Raw genomic sequence first — 18,720 nt, 5'->3', positions numbered from 1 at the left:
AATTTTACAAATTTATCCAAAAGACCGGTTTTTAAAAACCGACAAACCCTGTTTCATACGTTCAACTCCATCACCTGTGAAAATTCACCTATCAAATGAAAGAATCGGAATCTTGAAGCTAGTTACAAGGATTGACATAATAGTTTCCCAAAAAAAGTTTTCAGAATATATAAATAGAGAATTACATTTTCATTCTTTTATTGTGTGTTATTATACTAATTATATATAATCTGACTAAAACATTGTTTTAAAGAACAAAATGCTCCTTCAATTATATGTTTAATGCTTTTTAATGTATAGAATTAATGGAGAAAATCGTTTGAGTGGGGAATTTTTAGTATTTAAAAGGCGTTAGTTGATTTTTTTTTTTTTTTTTTTTTTTAATTAATATGTAAGCGCCTCCGAGGCGCAATTGGAAGAACGACGGCACATTGCGCCCTTCGATTGTAATAGGCCTAAGTTCGATTCTCGTCGCGACGGGAGGAATCTTTATCTGGACGATTTTCAATCGAAGGTGAGTTAGCCGATCTCATACGGAGGTAGCAGGGTTTTTTCTCCCGGAAACTCGGGTTTTTCATCCCACATACAAACAAATCGGCCCTTCAGAACACAAGCAATTTACCGACATAGAATACCAGTTGTGGTAGTGGTGGAGGAGGTGGGCGGTAGATGGCGTTGATGGAGATGATTTGTGGTAGAGGTTCGGTGTAGTGGTTGAGACAGCTGTAGGTGTTCTCCCGCAATGAGTCTTCAGACTCCTTGGAGGTGTCAATAATAATAATAATAATAATAATATTATTATTATTATTATTAGGTACTGGCAAATCGGCCAAGAGAAAGCAATTAAAATATAAAAGATAATGTTGGTGGTGGTGATGGACGACAGATGGCGTTGACGGTAGTTGTGTGCAGTAGGAGAATTAGGTAGTATGGGAGACGGGGAGATGTATGCAGTGGAGTGCTCTCCAGCGTTGATGTATTGGACTCCTTGGAGGTGTCACGTAATAATAATAATAAGTCCCCGTTTGGGCATATTAGCTGAAAGTTTTGGGCCAAAACATCTACAAAGTGAAAGATGCTGAGAAGAGTATTGTATTTTACCGATTCAAGAAAGTTCAAGCTAGCTTTAACTTTCAAAAGATCGTTCTCCTTTAGGAGATCACTCTCAATCGATTCCAGGATACTGCAGCAATCATCCGAAGCTAATCTAATTGGTACCCCAATTGAAAGTGCCGAACTATTTCTCGCTTGAACCACTCCGTTCACAATGGCGCCGATATCTGAAGGGCTTCATCAAAGTGCATTTGTTTCGATGGTTCACAAAATTTGTTGAGTCCAGATATCGGTTCCAAAGCAAAGTCATTTAATACAATTTGGAGGACGTGGTGCACTTTGAGCTGGTTCCAGATCTCCCTCTAGTTCTCACGAACAGAGTAGCGCAGTTCGTGCGCTGCCTGACACTGGTCAGTTGCATGTGTGCGTATCTCCAAGAAGACGTCACATAGTACACAGAAGTTCAAATGCAGGTTAAAAATCAAACTGCTAGAGATGCGGCATCTTCCACGTGCATTATCCTTTGTTCTGGCTGATAGCTCACTTCTTGCAAGGGAAGCCCTTCACAGAGAGAGAGAGAGAGAGAGAGAGAGAGAGAGAGAGAGAGAGATGAATCAGGACCAGTGGTCCTGATTTCAAAACTTAATTTTAGAAAGACATAGTGTTATATCTAAACATGTCTGCGCGGTTGGCCTAGTAGCTATGCCCTTTGCAACCACATGCCTGGGGAAGGAGTGTCCTAGGTTCGTTTCGCGTCGACAACGTGAGGAGCTTAAGTACCATCCTCAGCCATAGCTAAGTTAGCCGGTCTTGGGCGTGGACAGCAGGGTTTTTCCACCAGTTTATCTGGGGTTTTTCATCCCGCAAGCAGGCAAACCTTCCCCGTGAACACACACACGGATACAGTCAGGAATACTTAAGACAGTCCCTCCAGCCATAGGTCTGAATTGTCAGCTGTGCCGGTCCCGAGCCCGGATAAAAATAGGGGCATTGAGGTGGTGCGTACCTCCCCGTAAAAGGGGCTCACGGCTCTTGAATCACCATACGAAATGAATGAATGAATATCTAAGCATATATTCTTGTATGGGTGGTCGCAGTCAGCGTGCGGGGGATCTAAAAAAATAAAAAATAAAAATAAATTCGCATTTTCGAAGCGATTCGAAGGTAGGTCTTTTCGAAGCTTACTGAGTTACGAAGGCTGAACGTTCTACCCAGGATATTGATCTTTCAAATACCACAGCAAATATCTTTTAATAATATGCGGTTGCATTAAAGAAATTATGTTCAAATTCAATACTTAATAGGAAAAATGAAAAAAAAGAAAGAAAACAAACTTATCACAATACACAAGAAATGTACTGTGTGTGCTTTAAGCTCATGTGAAGATATATTTGTGATAACTCCTTGAAGTCTTAAGTGACGATCTATAGTATTCAGATAAACGTATTGTGTGAGTGCACGCGCCTTCCATGCTGACTCCCTTTGGTAAGTTTTTAAGAATGCATTGCAGGCTAGCGCCCGAATTTCAATAACTACCAGCCCGTCTTAGCCTTAAAAGAAGAGTTAATAAATCTTTAGTGAGACGAATAGAGTAATCACAGATATGAACCCCACCTAAATTGCTGCACTTTGGTCTCTTTCGTCACAGGGGCCAAAAAGGTCAGTTTCAGATTGCTAAATATGTATCCGGTCTGCTACCTTATTTGGTGTGTTGTATTCCACTTCCTACTGCTCTTGTAGTCGGCGTGCTGCTTGGCTGTGTCCTTCGTGCTTGTTTATCTTCTTTCGTCATCTCACCCCAACAATAATGACTGTCATTCATGCGAAGGCATATTTTCTACATTTTTATCTCTCTTTATCCCCTCCTCCTACAGAGCACACCATAAATCACAAATGGAACGGTCCAGATTTAACAGGTGAATATCTGAGCTTTACTAACCTTTAGGGCGTTAGAATTTTTTTCTAGGTTCAACGGGGATGTGAAGAGACGGCTGAAAGCATAGAAGGTATGGCTTTTAGCACTTGGACAATTCTATCTTCTTTTTATATTTGTATTAACTAAAGGGCTCTATGGATACCTGGTTTTATTGTGTAGACGAAAGTTATCTCTACAAGTTGCTTCTACTTCGCCACACGAGCGCTTTTTATTTATTTATTTATTGATAAAAAGGACTATGCGGAAATGTACCGATGCATATTGCTATCTAGAATATTATTTAAAATCATTTTTGTAATATAAAAAAATAAATACTTGGAATATATTTTGCTTGGAAAAATATAAACGAAATATTCCAGAAAAACAGTTCAAACATTTTTCAAAATAATACTAATGAAACGATAATAACAAGAAATCCTTGGATTTTAATATCTACTTACCTAATATTATTTAGAACTGAATGTTAATTTAAAAATCAAAGCGCTGCATGTGTGAGTTTTTTTTTTTTTGTTTAAATACTTAAAATATTCGAAACAAAAATTGCCAAATTTTTAAAATATATCTTTATATTTATGCATATTGGGAAATTTAATTATATTGCAATTCGTTATCTAACAAATAAGATTACCATTTGTGTTCTTTATATTTGCTACAAATAGCAGAAATCGTTGGCTGTGTAACAAATGCACATTTATATATCTATTCTAAAAATATCGAGTTTGTAAGGTATTATGGGAAGGTATTATAACAAATTTAGATTTCAGTTTGGGCGGAAATTCTTCTGGCCTTTTAACATTGTCAAGCTTTGAAATTAAAGTACGAAATATGACTAATTTTTAATGTAAATGAAATTAATGTAATTTTAATACAGTCGACTGTCTAAAATTTACAGAAATTTTCATACGTTGTTTTAAATATCAGTTATTTTATAATTACTTATTCTCGCAAGTTACTAGTTGTGTAACAATACGTCTGCTCGTTCACTGGTGACTTTTCCTATTTTTTCCTCACAATATTTATTGAAAAGAATTTTCATTAACAATTTTTTATTTATTCATTTATTTTGTTTAATGCTTCTCAACTAGGTGGGGGAATACCATCAGTGGGAATGAAAATGAAACAGGAAGGAAAACTTGATCAATTGCACGGCTTACTCTTAGAATAGCGTTTATAAAAATAATTGGAACAACACATTTGTTTAAAATGTAGTTCCTCGTCCTATACTACAATATCCTTTCGCTTTAATAGGAAAGCATTTTTCTACTCATCTCAGTACATCAAGAATCATTTAAGCATAGTTTAATAGGTCTTGGTTCATCTAAAGACTTGTGATGTATTCGTACAAAAAACAAAACTTTCTGTGTGATGGAATTTAAAAGAAAATGTTTAAAATCCTGAAATGCTGTTTTGATGCACTGAGCTAATGATCTAAATGATCTTTACTTTGGTAGCCTCGTTGAAGGGAGTGAAGTTTTTGAATGCATTTTTTTACTTTATTTTCAGATCGTAGTCAAAAATGCGATCAGTAATTTTGTTATACAATATTACAGCAATAATTTAATTCATTAAATATGCAAGGTCTGCATATTTTACAGTTTTTTTTTTTTTTTCATTTTATTTTTATACGAAAATGAAGTGTTCTCTACTCGTTTCCAACCACGATTGAAAGAAAAAAAATCATAATAAATCTTCAAAATACGCATCAAGCAACAGAAATAAAACAGTCTTCCAAGCTTCGTAGTCGTTATCACAGGTATAGTATTTGAATGTTATAAATTTCTTCCATGAACATGTGAAGGACTTGTAGAGCCGTGAACATATACAGTCACATAATGTAGCCCTTATCGTAGGTTGTAATGGTCAAAGTATGAAAAGTGTTTTGTTGCTAAAAATGCATCTTTTTATTTTCTTAAACAGAAATACAAGTATCATACATTCACCATCCGAACCATTACGGTGAAAAATTTCTGTATAAATACCGAAACATCGTTTTTCAGCAAATTATGTTAACGCATTGTTCCTCTTTTATGTTAGAACAACCAGCGGAGTATCTTCCTCCTCTGCCCCTCCCCTAAGGTTAGTCCCGCAAGCTAGGCATGTGTTTGCTGTGCCTTGTAGGTAATCCTACATTAAGTACAACTCCGTTGTCTATTGTAAAATCACGAAGTTACATAACGTTCTGTTAACGCTACTACTTAGCAATAGTCTTGTTTGTTGTTTTAGTGCTTAATAAATTCCCATTAGGCTCAAGTAGTTTTTATCTCTCCATCCAACCCCTCACGTTCCAGATCATACCACATGATGTTAAGTGAATTCCGTCATATGACGATGTTACTTAGCATGTTGGATTCGTGATATGCCATAAAAGCCATATTTGCTTTCAGCACCAGTAGTTAATTTATTTATATTCGAAGGACATTTTTACTCCTGGATAGGAATAAGACCCTCTGGCCGTATTCACTCTTTCTTCTATATGGATTTTTCTCGTAATACTTCCCAAACAGTAGATATCGCTATAGACAGTAATGGCCATAAAAGAAAAGTATTAAGAAAATAATAATCTTGGTCAAAGTTGCTCTTATAATACCAATAATTCTAGACCTACGGAAAACAATGGAACATTTATGGAACTAATAGAATAATAAAAGGAAAGAACACACTCAAGAAACAATACACATCAAAAACAATCATAACCACAGTTTTCAGAATACTTGAATTACCTGACACACACACACACACAACGTAATTTAGTCCATCATTAAGCAAAGAGGTATTAATTTAAAGCCTAAGTGTTTTTTTCCAGTATTAGGATTCAATTGAATGAGATTTACTGGCAAAAGCTATCATTTCGAGCAGTTGGCCAAATATTGAAACTGTTTAAATGTTTTCCCACAGTTTTACGGTTTCTTCACTCAATTGCATTCTTTCTTAATTTTACTGATTCAGATTCAGCTGAATTGGACTTAGCAACAGTATCTACATCATGCCATTCTCTCCTGCAATTTCGGACTCCTTGCTTGGAATTTATTCCACAGGCTGTTTTTTTTTTTTTTTTTTTTTTTTTTTTTTTTTTTGCTGACTTCTATTAAATTATATCGAAATTTTATTGGTGTTTTGTGCTGAATATCGCTTTAATATTTGACTCAAGAGCGATCGAAATGCTTGCTTGAGACAATAAAACAAGGCGGAATATTTAATTATCATCGATTTGCACTAATTTGCTTTGATGAGTAGAAGACTGGATTTCCAATGTGTTAATTATATGAAACAAAAAACTAAATTTACACTTTAAACAAACAGAACTTGTCTCTCCAAGTTTCAATAATTCCACACCTCCAGAAAGCTTAATGTAAAAAGTCATAACCAAGTGAGCTTTTTTAATTTTAATTTTTTTTTTTTTTTTTGTTGACGAGCGATGATTCTACTGTTACTATGAGCAGCTTCTCCAGAATGTGGGTTAAGATAAACAAGAGAATTTGGGTTTAGATAAAAAAGATATTCAGGTCAAATCTTTTAAATATGTATATTAACAACAGTGGTCATTGTTGATAAGTTTAACATCAGAAATCCATGTAATTTTCGTTAATCTAGGAACAGTTTTGTCCTCCTGGACTATACTTGACCATTTTGTGTGTGTGTGTGTGTGTGTTGTAGCTTTGTCTCTTTTTGTGTGCGGGGAAGGACCACCGTATCCAGGAAAGTCCCTTTAAACAGTCGTCTTATCCTGGACAGGAGACCCAAATCATACCAACCTACAAATGATATTTCAACTGCGGTGAAAATGGTATTCGCATCATTTGTGAATTTTTGCCGAATCAGAAGAATTTATGAGTTCGTTGACAAGAAGCCATTATCGGAGTTTGTGGGAGGCGATCCCCCTTCTCTTTCGTGGAGATTTTTTTTTAAATATAAATATTACAATAACTGCATGAAATTAAACAAACAGCAGCCGTTAGTGGCACTATCATAACATTAATAATGAATAAAAATGTTTGGTTCTTTGCTTACGGCTAAAAGTCGTTCTAAAATAATATCGCATTTTAGGATGGATGAACAGGTGGGAAAGAATTCAGGAAATTGAGCGAAAGGAGGATGATATCGCATCACAAATCATCCCTTCATCTCAATACGTTTTAAGAAGCAACTTGCAAATCATCAAACGATTCGTAGAATCTTTTTGAATGCTTATGATACTCCGACAATACGTAATTACAAACAGAATCTTGAATATTTTATTTATTTTGCAAAATACGGTGATGCAAATCACTTAGCATTATTTCAAGATGATCTCTCGGCTAATTAATCTCTCCTTTTATATAAATGAAGGCACTGACACACACATCGTTAGTCAACTCATGGCAAATGTATGCCGATGTGCTATAGGCTCACGACCTTCCATGGACTGGATTCATATAAAATAAAAGTGTCTCCAAGCTTGTATAGTTGATTACCTTGTAATGCATGTAAGTACCAAACATAATCCAATTGATAATTTGCGGAATAAAGCAAATATTTCGTATTCTTTTGTTTCCGCATCCATTAAAATATAATTCTCAATAGAATTCCAGTTTATCAAGCTGCATCAACCAAAACTTTCTCCTCAACCTTCTGTCTATCTACCGGACTAATGCATTAACATTGAACAATATTGAGTTGTGCGTGTCTTTTTATCTGCAGAAAAAGCCGCTGTTGTGTGTGGGATTACTAGAAAATAGTAAAGCAAATGATAAATTGTTAATCTTACTAAACATCTTTTTTCTTTCTTTCTTTTTTTTTTTTTTTTTACGTTACAAGGGTTATATCTCAATCTCTATCCTTATTAGTACTTGTATAATCGGCCTGAAAAATATAGTTTTTAACTTTTTAATTTTATTAAATTAAATTTTATTAGTGTATAAGCACACGGAGGGACCGATACCTTATCTGCAATACCTGGAAATTAAGGATTCTCAATGGTGGCGACTGACTTGAAAGCGGGATCGAGATAACGAAGGGGAGTGGGTCAGCGGGTCCATGAGTGCAGGTCATAAAGAGAAAACCAGGAAGGCCACTTACAAGATGGGAAGATCCACTAGTGAAATCTATGGGTATAATATGGAAGAGATCGAGATCGTTGGAGGCATCTTTGTGACCTGCACTCATAGAGAAATCCTGAGCGAAGCACAGGTCCATTAAGGTAATCAAGGTAATTATATAATTTGCTCGTCGACCCGCCCCCCCCCCCCCCCCATCCGATCCCTTTGTATATCTCGATTCCGCTTTCAAGTCAGTCGACACCTTTGGGAATCCCTAATGTTTGCAATGGTCTGATTTTTTTTTTTTTTCCATTGCTTATACAACGGAATAACCCACTTCCTTGGCTTATTTACCACCATCCTCTTCAAGAAAGGTTTATAATGTAATCTTAGTTTATTTACTGAAATTCTATATGAAGAGATTCAGTATTAACTTCCTTACTAACCCTCCACACGTTTGCATAATCTAAAAGCTTTTAAAATAACTTTAAAAAATTGCATAATACGAACATCATTTTGTTATATCAGCATGAAATGCTTCTTATTATTTATAATTACGGGGGTTGTTTGAAAAGTTTGGTAAAAAAAAATAAGTTACGCATTTTTTTTTTTTCGAAAAATCACCTTTATTTCTCAACATAGAGTAGACCTCATGTGGTCAGTAGACCAAATGTGTAGACCTCAACATCGAGGTCTACACCTTTTGGTACAGCGAGTTTCCAATTATTTCTTCCATCTAAAAAAGTAAGATTTGTCAAATTGTGCGAAATAGTTTTTGACAGCCTTGATGACATCCTCGTTCGAAGAAAATTTTTTTCCCACCGAGCCAAATTTTTAAGTTTGGGAACAAGAAGTCTCACTGGGCCAGGTCCGGAAAATACGGTGGATGTGAAACCAGGTCGAACCTCAATTCGTGCAATTTTGCCATTACGACGGCCGATGTGTGGGACGGTGTATTGTCTTCATGAAAGAGCACTTTTTTGTGCGCCAATTTTGGACGTTTTTTCTTCAGTTCTTTTAAACGATCCAACAATGATGCATAATAGACTCCTGTTATTGTCGTACCCTTTTCCAAATAGTCTATCATGATAATTCCTTGGGAATCCCCAAAAACATAGTCTATCACCTTCTCAGCTGACAAAACAGTCTTAGCATTTTTTTTGGTGCTCTTTCACCGGGCATTGTCCACTGTTTTGACTGCTGCTTGAACTCAAGTGTGTAGTCGTGGATCCAAGTTTCGTGAGCCATGTTAATTTCATTTGAAAAAAAAAAAAAAAAAAAAAAAACCGGTGAAACAGTCGTTGGAATGGAATCGAAAATAACTTGGAGTGGGGGAGATGATTCGAAACCAAAAGACAGATAGACTGATAAACCTAGATATAAGGTTAATTTTTTAAACTTAACGGTTGTTCAATAGCATGGTAGAACGTGGATAGGCAATTGTAGAGAAAAAAGAAACTAGTTATAAAAAGAAAATTGTTAAGTTGTTAATATAATGATCTGCGGGCTACTCTTTTTGAAATACACGAGGCGAGACGGTGTTCTAATCTAAAGAACAACAGTGCAAAGAATGCTTGGAGAAGATATTTAAGATGAAATATTGGTTCCGTGAGTTGGCAGTTGAACTATAAAAAGAGGATATCTGCTGTGCACGTTTTAAAAATTTAGAGGAATAAACACCGTTTGTATTTTCTATATTACATTTGCATTATTAACATAAATACTGACGCATGATTATTAAATATGTTAGTACAGAACATTTATTATTAGTATTTATTAGTGATCATTGTTAATTTTAATTAAATTTAATAGAAATAAGCGATTAGCTAAAGAAGCTTAATAGGTAACAAATAAGAGTGAAAAAATAGCTACTTTTCGTATTATTGATATGTAATTGTTTGTTGTGCTTATATAAAATTAATACAAACCTTTCAAAAATGAAAGAAAATAAAAGATGAAACGAGAGAGAGAGAGAAGAACGGAGTATTTCTGACTTCAGGGTTCGACAAATACGCCCGCCCTTGGGCAAGTAGGTTTTGTCAGCTACAGACTAGACAAAACGGAATATTTTTTATTTAATAAAAAATTTCTAAATAAAATAGTTTTAACTTTAAGAAAACACAGAAGAATATGCGTAATATAAAGTGCAGTACATTTGATTTTAAGATGACAAACTTTATCAAAATCACTGGAGTAATTAACAGAACCTTTAAACCTCTTTTTAAAAAATTATATTTTTAAAAAATTCGTCATCGTCCAGGTTCTAGGCCAAGTGGCCTGTTCCGGACTAAGTCCATCTTCTTCTTGGTCTTTCCCTATTTCTTGTTCCTCTAGGCTTGTATGTTAAGATCTTTTTTTGGTAGCCTTTCTCTCTGCATTCTTGCTATATGGTCGAGCCAGTTTTTTCTATATTTAATCATTGAATCTGGGATTGATTTTGAGATTTTTAATTATTTCACTATTTTTTTTCTTTTCTTTTTTTAATCTAATAGAGTGAGTTTTTCTGTTTTCCTAAGAAATTTTATTCCTACTGCCCGAATTCTCTGTATATCTCCGAAGATCCAGATCTCACTTCCATAATAATAGTGTGGGTTTGGCTGTTGTTTTGTAGACTGTAACACTCTTGTGTGTTTCTGTTAGGTTTAAAGGTTCTGTTAATTACTCCAGTGATTTTGTTAAAGTTTGTCATCTTAAAATCAATATCTATTTCATTTATGTAAGATAGTTTACAGCCTAGGTATTTGAAATTATTCACTTGCTCAATTATTTTATTATTTATTACCATTTTACTTCTGACAGGGTTATCTCCATGAAAAGCCACGATTTTCTCCGTTGATATTTCCAGGCCATATTGTTGTATAATATTATTTAAATTATAGATTGATTTCTGCAGTTCATCTTAAGTTTTTCCAAAGATGATCTGATCATCGCCAAAGAGCAGTGTGTATTTTTGTATGTCGATTGATTTGGAAGCCACATGTATTTACTTCTCTCCATTTTTTGATAATATTTTCCATATATATCTACCCTATATATATAAAATGATAAGCCTTTTTGTGTCACGTTTTTTTCAAGTTATTTGAAACGTTTTGAAACTCAGGGGAGAACCGGACTACAAGTCCGGAACTCGGGGGGGGGGGAGGGAACCCCTTTCGAGTCTTAGGAAATTCGAGTCATGAGAATTCAAGGAGAACTGGCCTACCAGTCCGGATCACGGGGGGGGGAGCCGTAGGCGCAAAGGGGCGGATCCCCGTAGTATAACATATATATATATATATACATACATACATATATTCTACATATATATATATATATTCTACATATATATATATATATATATATATATTCTACATATATATATATATATATTCTACATATATATATATATATATTCTACATATATATATATATATATTCTACATATATATATATATATTCTACATATATATATATATATTCTACATATATATATATATATATATTCTACATATATATATATATATATTCTACATATATATATATATATTCTACATATATATATATATATATTCTACATATATATATATATATATATATTCTACATATATATATATATATATATACATACATATATTCTACATATATATATATATATTCTACATATATATATATATATTCTACATATATATATATATATACATACATACATATATTCTACATATATATATATATTCTACATATATATATATATATATATGTAGAATATATGTATGTATGTATATACATACATATATATATATATATATATATGTATATATATGTATATATATATATATATGTATGTATGTATGTATATACATACATACATATATTCTACATATATATATATATATATATATATATATGTATGTATGTATGTATGTATGTATGTATGTATGTATGTATGTATGTAGAAGGATTTTTACCTTGGGTATATACTATGTTTAAGATACTAAGCAATTTATAAGCTAGGTTTTAATCCTTTTTTCCCAAGTAAGCAAACAGACAAGTAAGTCAAGTTTGTGCCTGCACGTAGTGCAAGTCTGAGGCAACTCGTGATAAAGGTGGAGTAAGCCCCGATCACTTTCCTTAGTATTTTCCCCTAATGCAAAGCCCCTTGCGGAGATGTATGATACTATGCATTAAAGGCAAGGGTCACTACCCAGACCGGTTTCGACCTTTATATTGATATATGTGTGTGTGTGTATGTTGAATAATATGGGTGATAAAGGATAGCCTTGACGGACTCTATTTATTAGTTTCCAAGTGGATATGATATCATTTTGTCTCATTGCTATTATGTTCAATAGAGCATTGTATGGTTTGGAATATGATATTCGTTTAGTTTCCTATAGTTTATTTCTTAAAATTTTGTCAAATGCTTTTATATAATCCATAAAAGCTATGTGTGTTGCAATATTGTATTCTGTATGTTTTTCTATAATTATTTTTAAGATAAAAGCTGAATCTATACATGATCTTCCCTTACGAAATCCGTTCTGTTCTTCTCGTAACTGTGATTCTATATAGGATAATTTATTGTTAACATCTTTGCATAGATTTTATAACGTGTATTGAGGAGGCTGATGCCTTATTATCGGTTTTTAGACCGTTTTTTGTAGATTGGGATCAGTAGAGTTCTACCCGAGCTTTGTGGGGATTTTTCCTCTTTGTATATTTGGTTTATAAGTTTTAGAAATCTGGTGTTAAATTCTTGACCTGCAAATAAGTTCTGTGTTTATATTATCATCTCCCGGTGACTTGGCTGTTCTGCTTTGTTTGAGGATGTTTTGTAGTTCTTCGTATGTAAACCCATCTGTATGACTGATGTTATATTTCGGGGAAGATTCTTGTATCAAGGAGTTATAGCTTCTGGAAATACTTCTGACAGGTTTCTGGTTCGATTAAATCGGTGTGAATGAATGTGACTAAGCATAAGTCAGCTTAATCCACCGAGCATTGTGTGTGCGTGCGTGTGTGTGTGTGTTGGAGGGGGGGGGGGGGGAAGGGCGGCTGAGAAAGTAAGTAGTCTCACTACATATATTGGGGTTCGTTAGACCACAGCGGTGATAGCGAGCATATGGCTCACCGACTCTGATTAATTTTTTTTTTTTTTTTTTTTTTTTTTTTTTTTTTTTTTTAGTATTGAGTTGGTCGATCTCATGTTTTCAGTTCTATTTAATTTATTATTTTTCATACTATCTGTCTCTGCGATAGCTTCTGAGTTAGTCGATATTTGGGGCATACAAGTTGGAGTTTACAAATCACCTTCAAATCAACCCAGAACGTCAACGAAATCAATTTTTACCTTTCAAAAAAAAGCTCAGTAATTATAATTAGATTTGGTTTATATATTGTTAAAATTTATCGGGGTACATTCTCTCTCTTTTTCTGCTTACTTTAGTGAATTTAGCAAGCAGACAATAAAACTGTATTTATGTTGACGGGTATAATGATTAGATAAGATGTGGATAGACAAATAAGTTGTAGTGTACAAGGCTAGGCTTCCATTGTTATTATGTGTACTTGGATGCAGGATTATTAACATTCACTTAATATACTTGTGGCTGAAGCTCAGTTGATATCATCATTATCTGAATAAGCCTTTCGTATTTATGGTCAGTAATAACACTAAAGAAGTTTTACTTTTTCAACGGTGTCCTGTTTTGTGTTGATTTTTGGTGCCGATTCCTCTGTCAACATGATAGAATGTCTCCTAGGCTACGCTGTTAAAATGATCTCAGAAATGTACATGGAATTTATGGTCACGTTGGCTTTACTAGGAGCAAGTTACATCTGATTGGCGACCAGAAGCAAACGCGTAATATCGAAATACTGATTCTTTTTTAAATGTATTTAAAATTTGATATGACTGCTCCATGTTTTTTATGCGTGTAATATCTCGGTGTACCATGTCTGTTTATTAAAAAACATTATGAGGAACATGAGTGGAGTGGAATGATAAATTGTGATAGGTGATACTACGTGTGCGATGAGTTTTACCGTTGGTGATGTGTTTCGGTTTGTTTTTATCAATAAATGAAATTGTCCTCAAATTCCATAATCCATGCCATTAATATGCGAGAGCAAAGTCAGCCCATGTTTAATGAAGTTACAAATAAATAACATTTGTTTTATTAATTAATTTTAGATTCAGCAGTTGGCAGTGCAGCACCGACGAAGAACAATGGATTTCGTCTTCATTATCGTTTATGCCATTTTCCAAATATCTTCCGCCAACGTCATTCCGTTGCTGTCGACTCAGCTGTATTCTTTCTCGGACCTCCATTCGTTCATCAAAACGAAGCCCGTCTGGCCACTCGCAGACGACAGATTCATCTCATTCAAATTCAAGTAAGTTTAGAAATGAAACCTAGGGGGATTGTATGCTCAAATTTCAAATTATATATAATTTGAAGTATATATATATATACTTCAAACATTACTTCAATCTTGGCATCTCAGGGTCTGGCTCCCACTGACGAGACCTCAATAAAGGTCGAAACCGGTCTGGGTAGTGGCCCTTCCCTTAATGCATAGCATTATACATGTCTGCAAGGAGATGTGCTTTGCATTAGGGGAGATACTAAAGAAAGTGATCAGAGCTTACTCCACCTTTACCACGAGTTGCCTCAGACCTGAATATATATATATATATATAATGTGTGAATGTTTTTTTTTTTTTTATACATTGTCTCCCCGTGCTCCCTAGAAACCAATCTCCGTTCCAAAATTGAAATAACACGTGATCTCAGTGAATTATAAAATAAAAATATTGTATGGAATATTGTGAGGATTTGCTTGCCATGTTAATTATTTTTTGGGGAGTAATCCTTATCAATATGCTGCTTTCTAGATATACTTGAAAAGTATAAATAGGCATTTGTTTGCCTGTAATTAAAATCACATCGCAAAGACGCGCTCTTGAAATTTTAAAACACATCTGCGCATATTTTTTTGGTATTTCGTTCATAACTTTCAATTCCACCCACCGAAGTTGGACATATGAGAACAATTCTACCTAAAGCTATACAATGTTTCACTATGATGCTATATATCGGGTTCCTAGATAGCAAATCAAACTATAAATTTTCTTGCTACATTATCATTCGTAGGATTCTTGTACTTCTTCTTTTTTAAAATACAACTTTAAAGGTCATTAGGTGATAAAACTTTAACAAAAGATTATACTGTATATATACTTTTTTGTCTCCAAAATAACGATTTGCCGATCATATTGTTTTATATTATGTCAAGTTTGTCAAATAATATTGCTTCCAGTGCATTTCTTAAAAAGAAAAAAATCTCTTAGAAAACTAAACGTTTTCCATGTAATGTATTTATTCCGCCTGTCCTTGCAGACCAAGAAATTTCTCAATTAGAAAGCCTTCAGAGTTCAAGCTCTGAAACGGATCGGGTAAACTTGTTGTCACCATGTTACCCCTTATATTTTAGATTAAGCTTTTTTGTTGTTGTTTTGTTTTGTTTTTGTAATCGGTGACCATCATTATGGGAGTGTGATATGGCAACCAAAAAAAAAAAATAAAAATAAATAAATAAATAAATAAATAAATATATATATATATATATATATATATATATATATATATATATATATATATATATATATATATATAATTCCTCGCATATATGGTGTTCCTAAAATCCATAAAGAGAACACCCCATTACGCCCAATTGTAGAAGGTATCGATTCTCCTACATACAATCTTTCAAAATACCTTGCCAAATACCTCAAAAGTTTTTCAGGGAAATCACCTTCCTTTATCAAGAACACTACAGAATTTGTTACATACATCAAGGATATTACAGTTGATGAAAATGACATCATGGCTAGCTTGGACATAACTTCTTTGTTCACTAATGTCCCAACAGATGAAGTCCTAATATATATATATATATATATATATATATATATATATATATTAATTTGTACCCAAATTGATTTCTACCCTTAGTCTTTGAAATTTATTCCTGATTACATTCTTTCTGGATATATCCTATCTCTTGGTTATCTCAAGTTAATATTTTATTCAACGCAGTTCCCTCAGATATTCAGAATATCGCCCCCCCCCATATTAGCTTTGTTTCTGATTGCTTATTTTATTAGTTAGAGACTTTTCTCTAATTCAGTACAATACTCTTTCCTCTACTGGAAAGATTTTTTTTTTTCATAATCGTGATATACTGTATATTATTTCGCATTATTTTTTTTTCTGTCTCTGTGCTTTTCTACCATTTACTTACGTATAACTTAATTTACCCCCTTTTTTCTGTATTCTCTAAGGACATGTTGATTTACGTGTAATTTTCAATATATATATATATTTTTTTTTTTGGTTTTCTTTAAGGTACTGAGCACATAACCGACTTCTTGGTTTTTTCTATATTTGCATACGGCTTAACGCACTAATCCAGTCAATTCAATGTTTCTTCACATTTTGCCAGTAGGCCTCCATTTGTAAAACTCTTTCATGTTTTTTCCAATTATGTTTTGTCGAATTTATTCTGTAGTTTATGAGCGGCAGATTTTTTTTCGAACTTTCTTCACAAATTTGCCTTTTTCATGTCAAGCTGATTTAGTAAGCCAAGGATTAGGTGGTGATGTGATCACTTTGTACTTCAAATCCCTTCTATTAAATCTCTATCTCTTAAAGATATCAAAGTATTAAGCGATACAACCATTCTATTTAATATAGCAACTCAATATTCTCGTCACGCTTACGTTATTTAACTTAAGATAAAACATTTGATTAGTTAAGTCAAATATGCTCTCCACCCTTGTTTGTCCAATATTTCAAGTGCATGCATATTAACAGATACGCCATTGGGGCAGAAGCCTGAGTTGGTTCTCTACATCCCCTGCAGACTTACGTAGGATCTTATCGAACTTCGATCCTTAAGCGATCGCTTTGTGTGTCTGTGTGTGTTCATTCCAGTTTTTTCTGCGTTCTGTTATTTAAGCAGTATAGATGTTTGTTCTGAATTATGTTCGTATTTCTTTCTGTTTCAGAACGGACCGAACAAATGGTTTGCTTATGTACCACGGATGTTCTCCTCAATCTCAGTATCAATTTTATGCAATGCTAGAGAATGGCCATCTCAAGATCATCCACGTCTACCAACAGGACGGAAGAACAGAAACCTATCGTGTCGGCAAGGGTGAGTATGTACCATCAGAACTTAACACTGACCATTCTTTTGCCGCTATGAAAACTGTGTTTACGCTGTGTAGTAAACACAGTTTTCTTAGTTTTCTCTATAACGTGGCAAGGCAAAGATAATACTGCCTTTAGTTTTTCTAACAGTTACTGAGAAAAACAAAGATTGTGTTTCAGAAGGGTGTATTATAAATAATGTGCTGTGTGTGCAGTACGTTGTTTATAACTCGGAGCCTGCCACGGCTATGATGGCGAAGTTGTATAGAGAACTTTTGTTTTGTAGATAAAGAAACCAGTCTAGAAATTCTGTGCGAATAAGTTGAGTGTCACCAGTCGAATTTTATGGTTTTCACCGTATGAAAAATATGAAACAACAGATTGTTTCATATTTCTTCTTATTATTATTGTTATTATTTCGAAGGCCATACCATTTTACATTTTCTCCTTAGCATTATAAAATCGTGCAATGAGTTACTATTTATCTCATTTCTTAAGGAATTACAATGTGCAGTATTAAGCTGAGGATGATGAATGGGAGGGCAAAGATATATTATAAAATTAAACTTTATCAATAATTAACTTTACTAAACCAAGTAGAATTCTTAAAGGGTTTGAGCACGGATCATTTCAATAGCACTGGTTATAAAAGTACTTATTATTATATCGGCCATCTTAAGCAAGTCGTTAGGATGCCTTTTTCTCACACAAGAACGATCGTTCTCCAAAGAAAAAATATCTTAATACTTTTATAGTTTGTATTTCGGATATATTCAATCTTTATAGCACGTTTTCCCAAATAACTTAAACCTTGACTTAATAAGTGCAATATCACGAATATACTCGTGTTTTACGAGATTTTATTTTTAATATAAATAAAGGAATTATATCTTTATGTTTCGCCGTCGATCTCACAGCATCGGGATGTTTTAACTCCAGACAAAACGTCTTTCATCCATTCTCTAGTGGAAAGTTTCTGAAGATGCTGCCAGTCATTGGATAGTAAACTATGTAGATGTGAGCTCTTTAGTAATATTAACTATATAATCTTAAAAGTGGGTGTATTCCCGGTACCTCACTTATTCATATCTAAGTCCTAGCGTAGCTGTGGTACTAAATACCCAATAGATTTATAATATTTTTTATGGGGGGGGGGAAGGAATTCACATGAAAAAAATATACGCAATTTTTATAGAAGTTCTAAACAATGAAATCATAAAGGGGAATTTTTTTTGTATTAAAAATATTGACCCAATATTCGGAGCCTATTGGCAAATTTTATGTTTTAAACACATAAAATTTTTTATGTGTTTAAAACATTTTTTTTGCGGGGGGGGGTGATAAGAAGACGAAAAATTTTATGCTGCTTGTAGGTATTAAGAAGATGAAGGTATTTATCAGATTTGGTCATTTCAACGCTTACTGTTTTTTTAAAAAAAATCCATGATGAAATATTGAACAATGCTGCTGTAAAAGTCGATGGCGAAATTTCATTGTCCTACTAATGAATCAAATAAAGAGT

The 18,720-nt window shown here is 33.7% G+C and overlaps 1 protein-coding gene across 3 annotated transcripts in view; it reads left to right on the top strand.

The window, feature by feature from the left end:
• The first annotated feature begins 3,012 nt into the window (after nt 1-3,012).
• LOC150104510 (axotactin-like) overlaps nt 3,013-18,720 on the top strand; it is a 145,176-nt gene continuing 129,468 nt past the window's right edge. The window contains exons 1-3 of one of the 3 annotated variants that reach the window (XM_090395685.1): nt 3,013-3,059; nt 14,174-14,376; nt 17,054-17,202. In XM_090395685.1, the coding sequence (XP_090251811.1) occupies nt 14,210-14,376; nt 17,054-17,202 (316 nt within the window). In that variant the 5' untranslated portion in view covers nt 3,013-3,059; nt 14,174-14,209. Of the gene's footprint in view, nt 3,060-13,956; nt 14,377-17,053; nt 17,203-18,131; nt 18,216-18,720 lie in introns of those variants that run through there. The other 2 variants (XM_090395686.1, XM_090395687.1) reach the window with 2 other exon arrangements.

The sequence above is a fragment of the Typopeltis vanoorti genome, chromosome 7 (assembly GCF_054136105.1).
Source record: "Typopeltis vanoorti isolate ZY-2024b chromosome 7, IOZ_Tvanoo_1.0, whole genome shotgun sequence".
NCBI lineage: Eukaryota > Metazoa > Arthropoda > Arachnida > Uropygi > Thelyphonidae > Typopeltis > Typopeltis vanoorti.
Note: the sequence above shows the minus strand (reverse complement) of the source record. Positions and strands in the feature narration are given on the sequence as shown.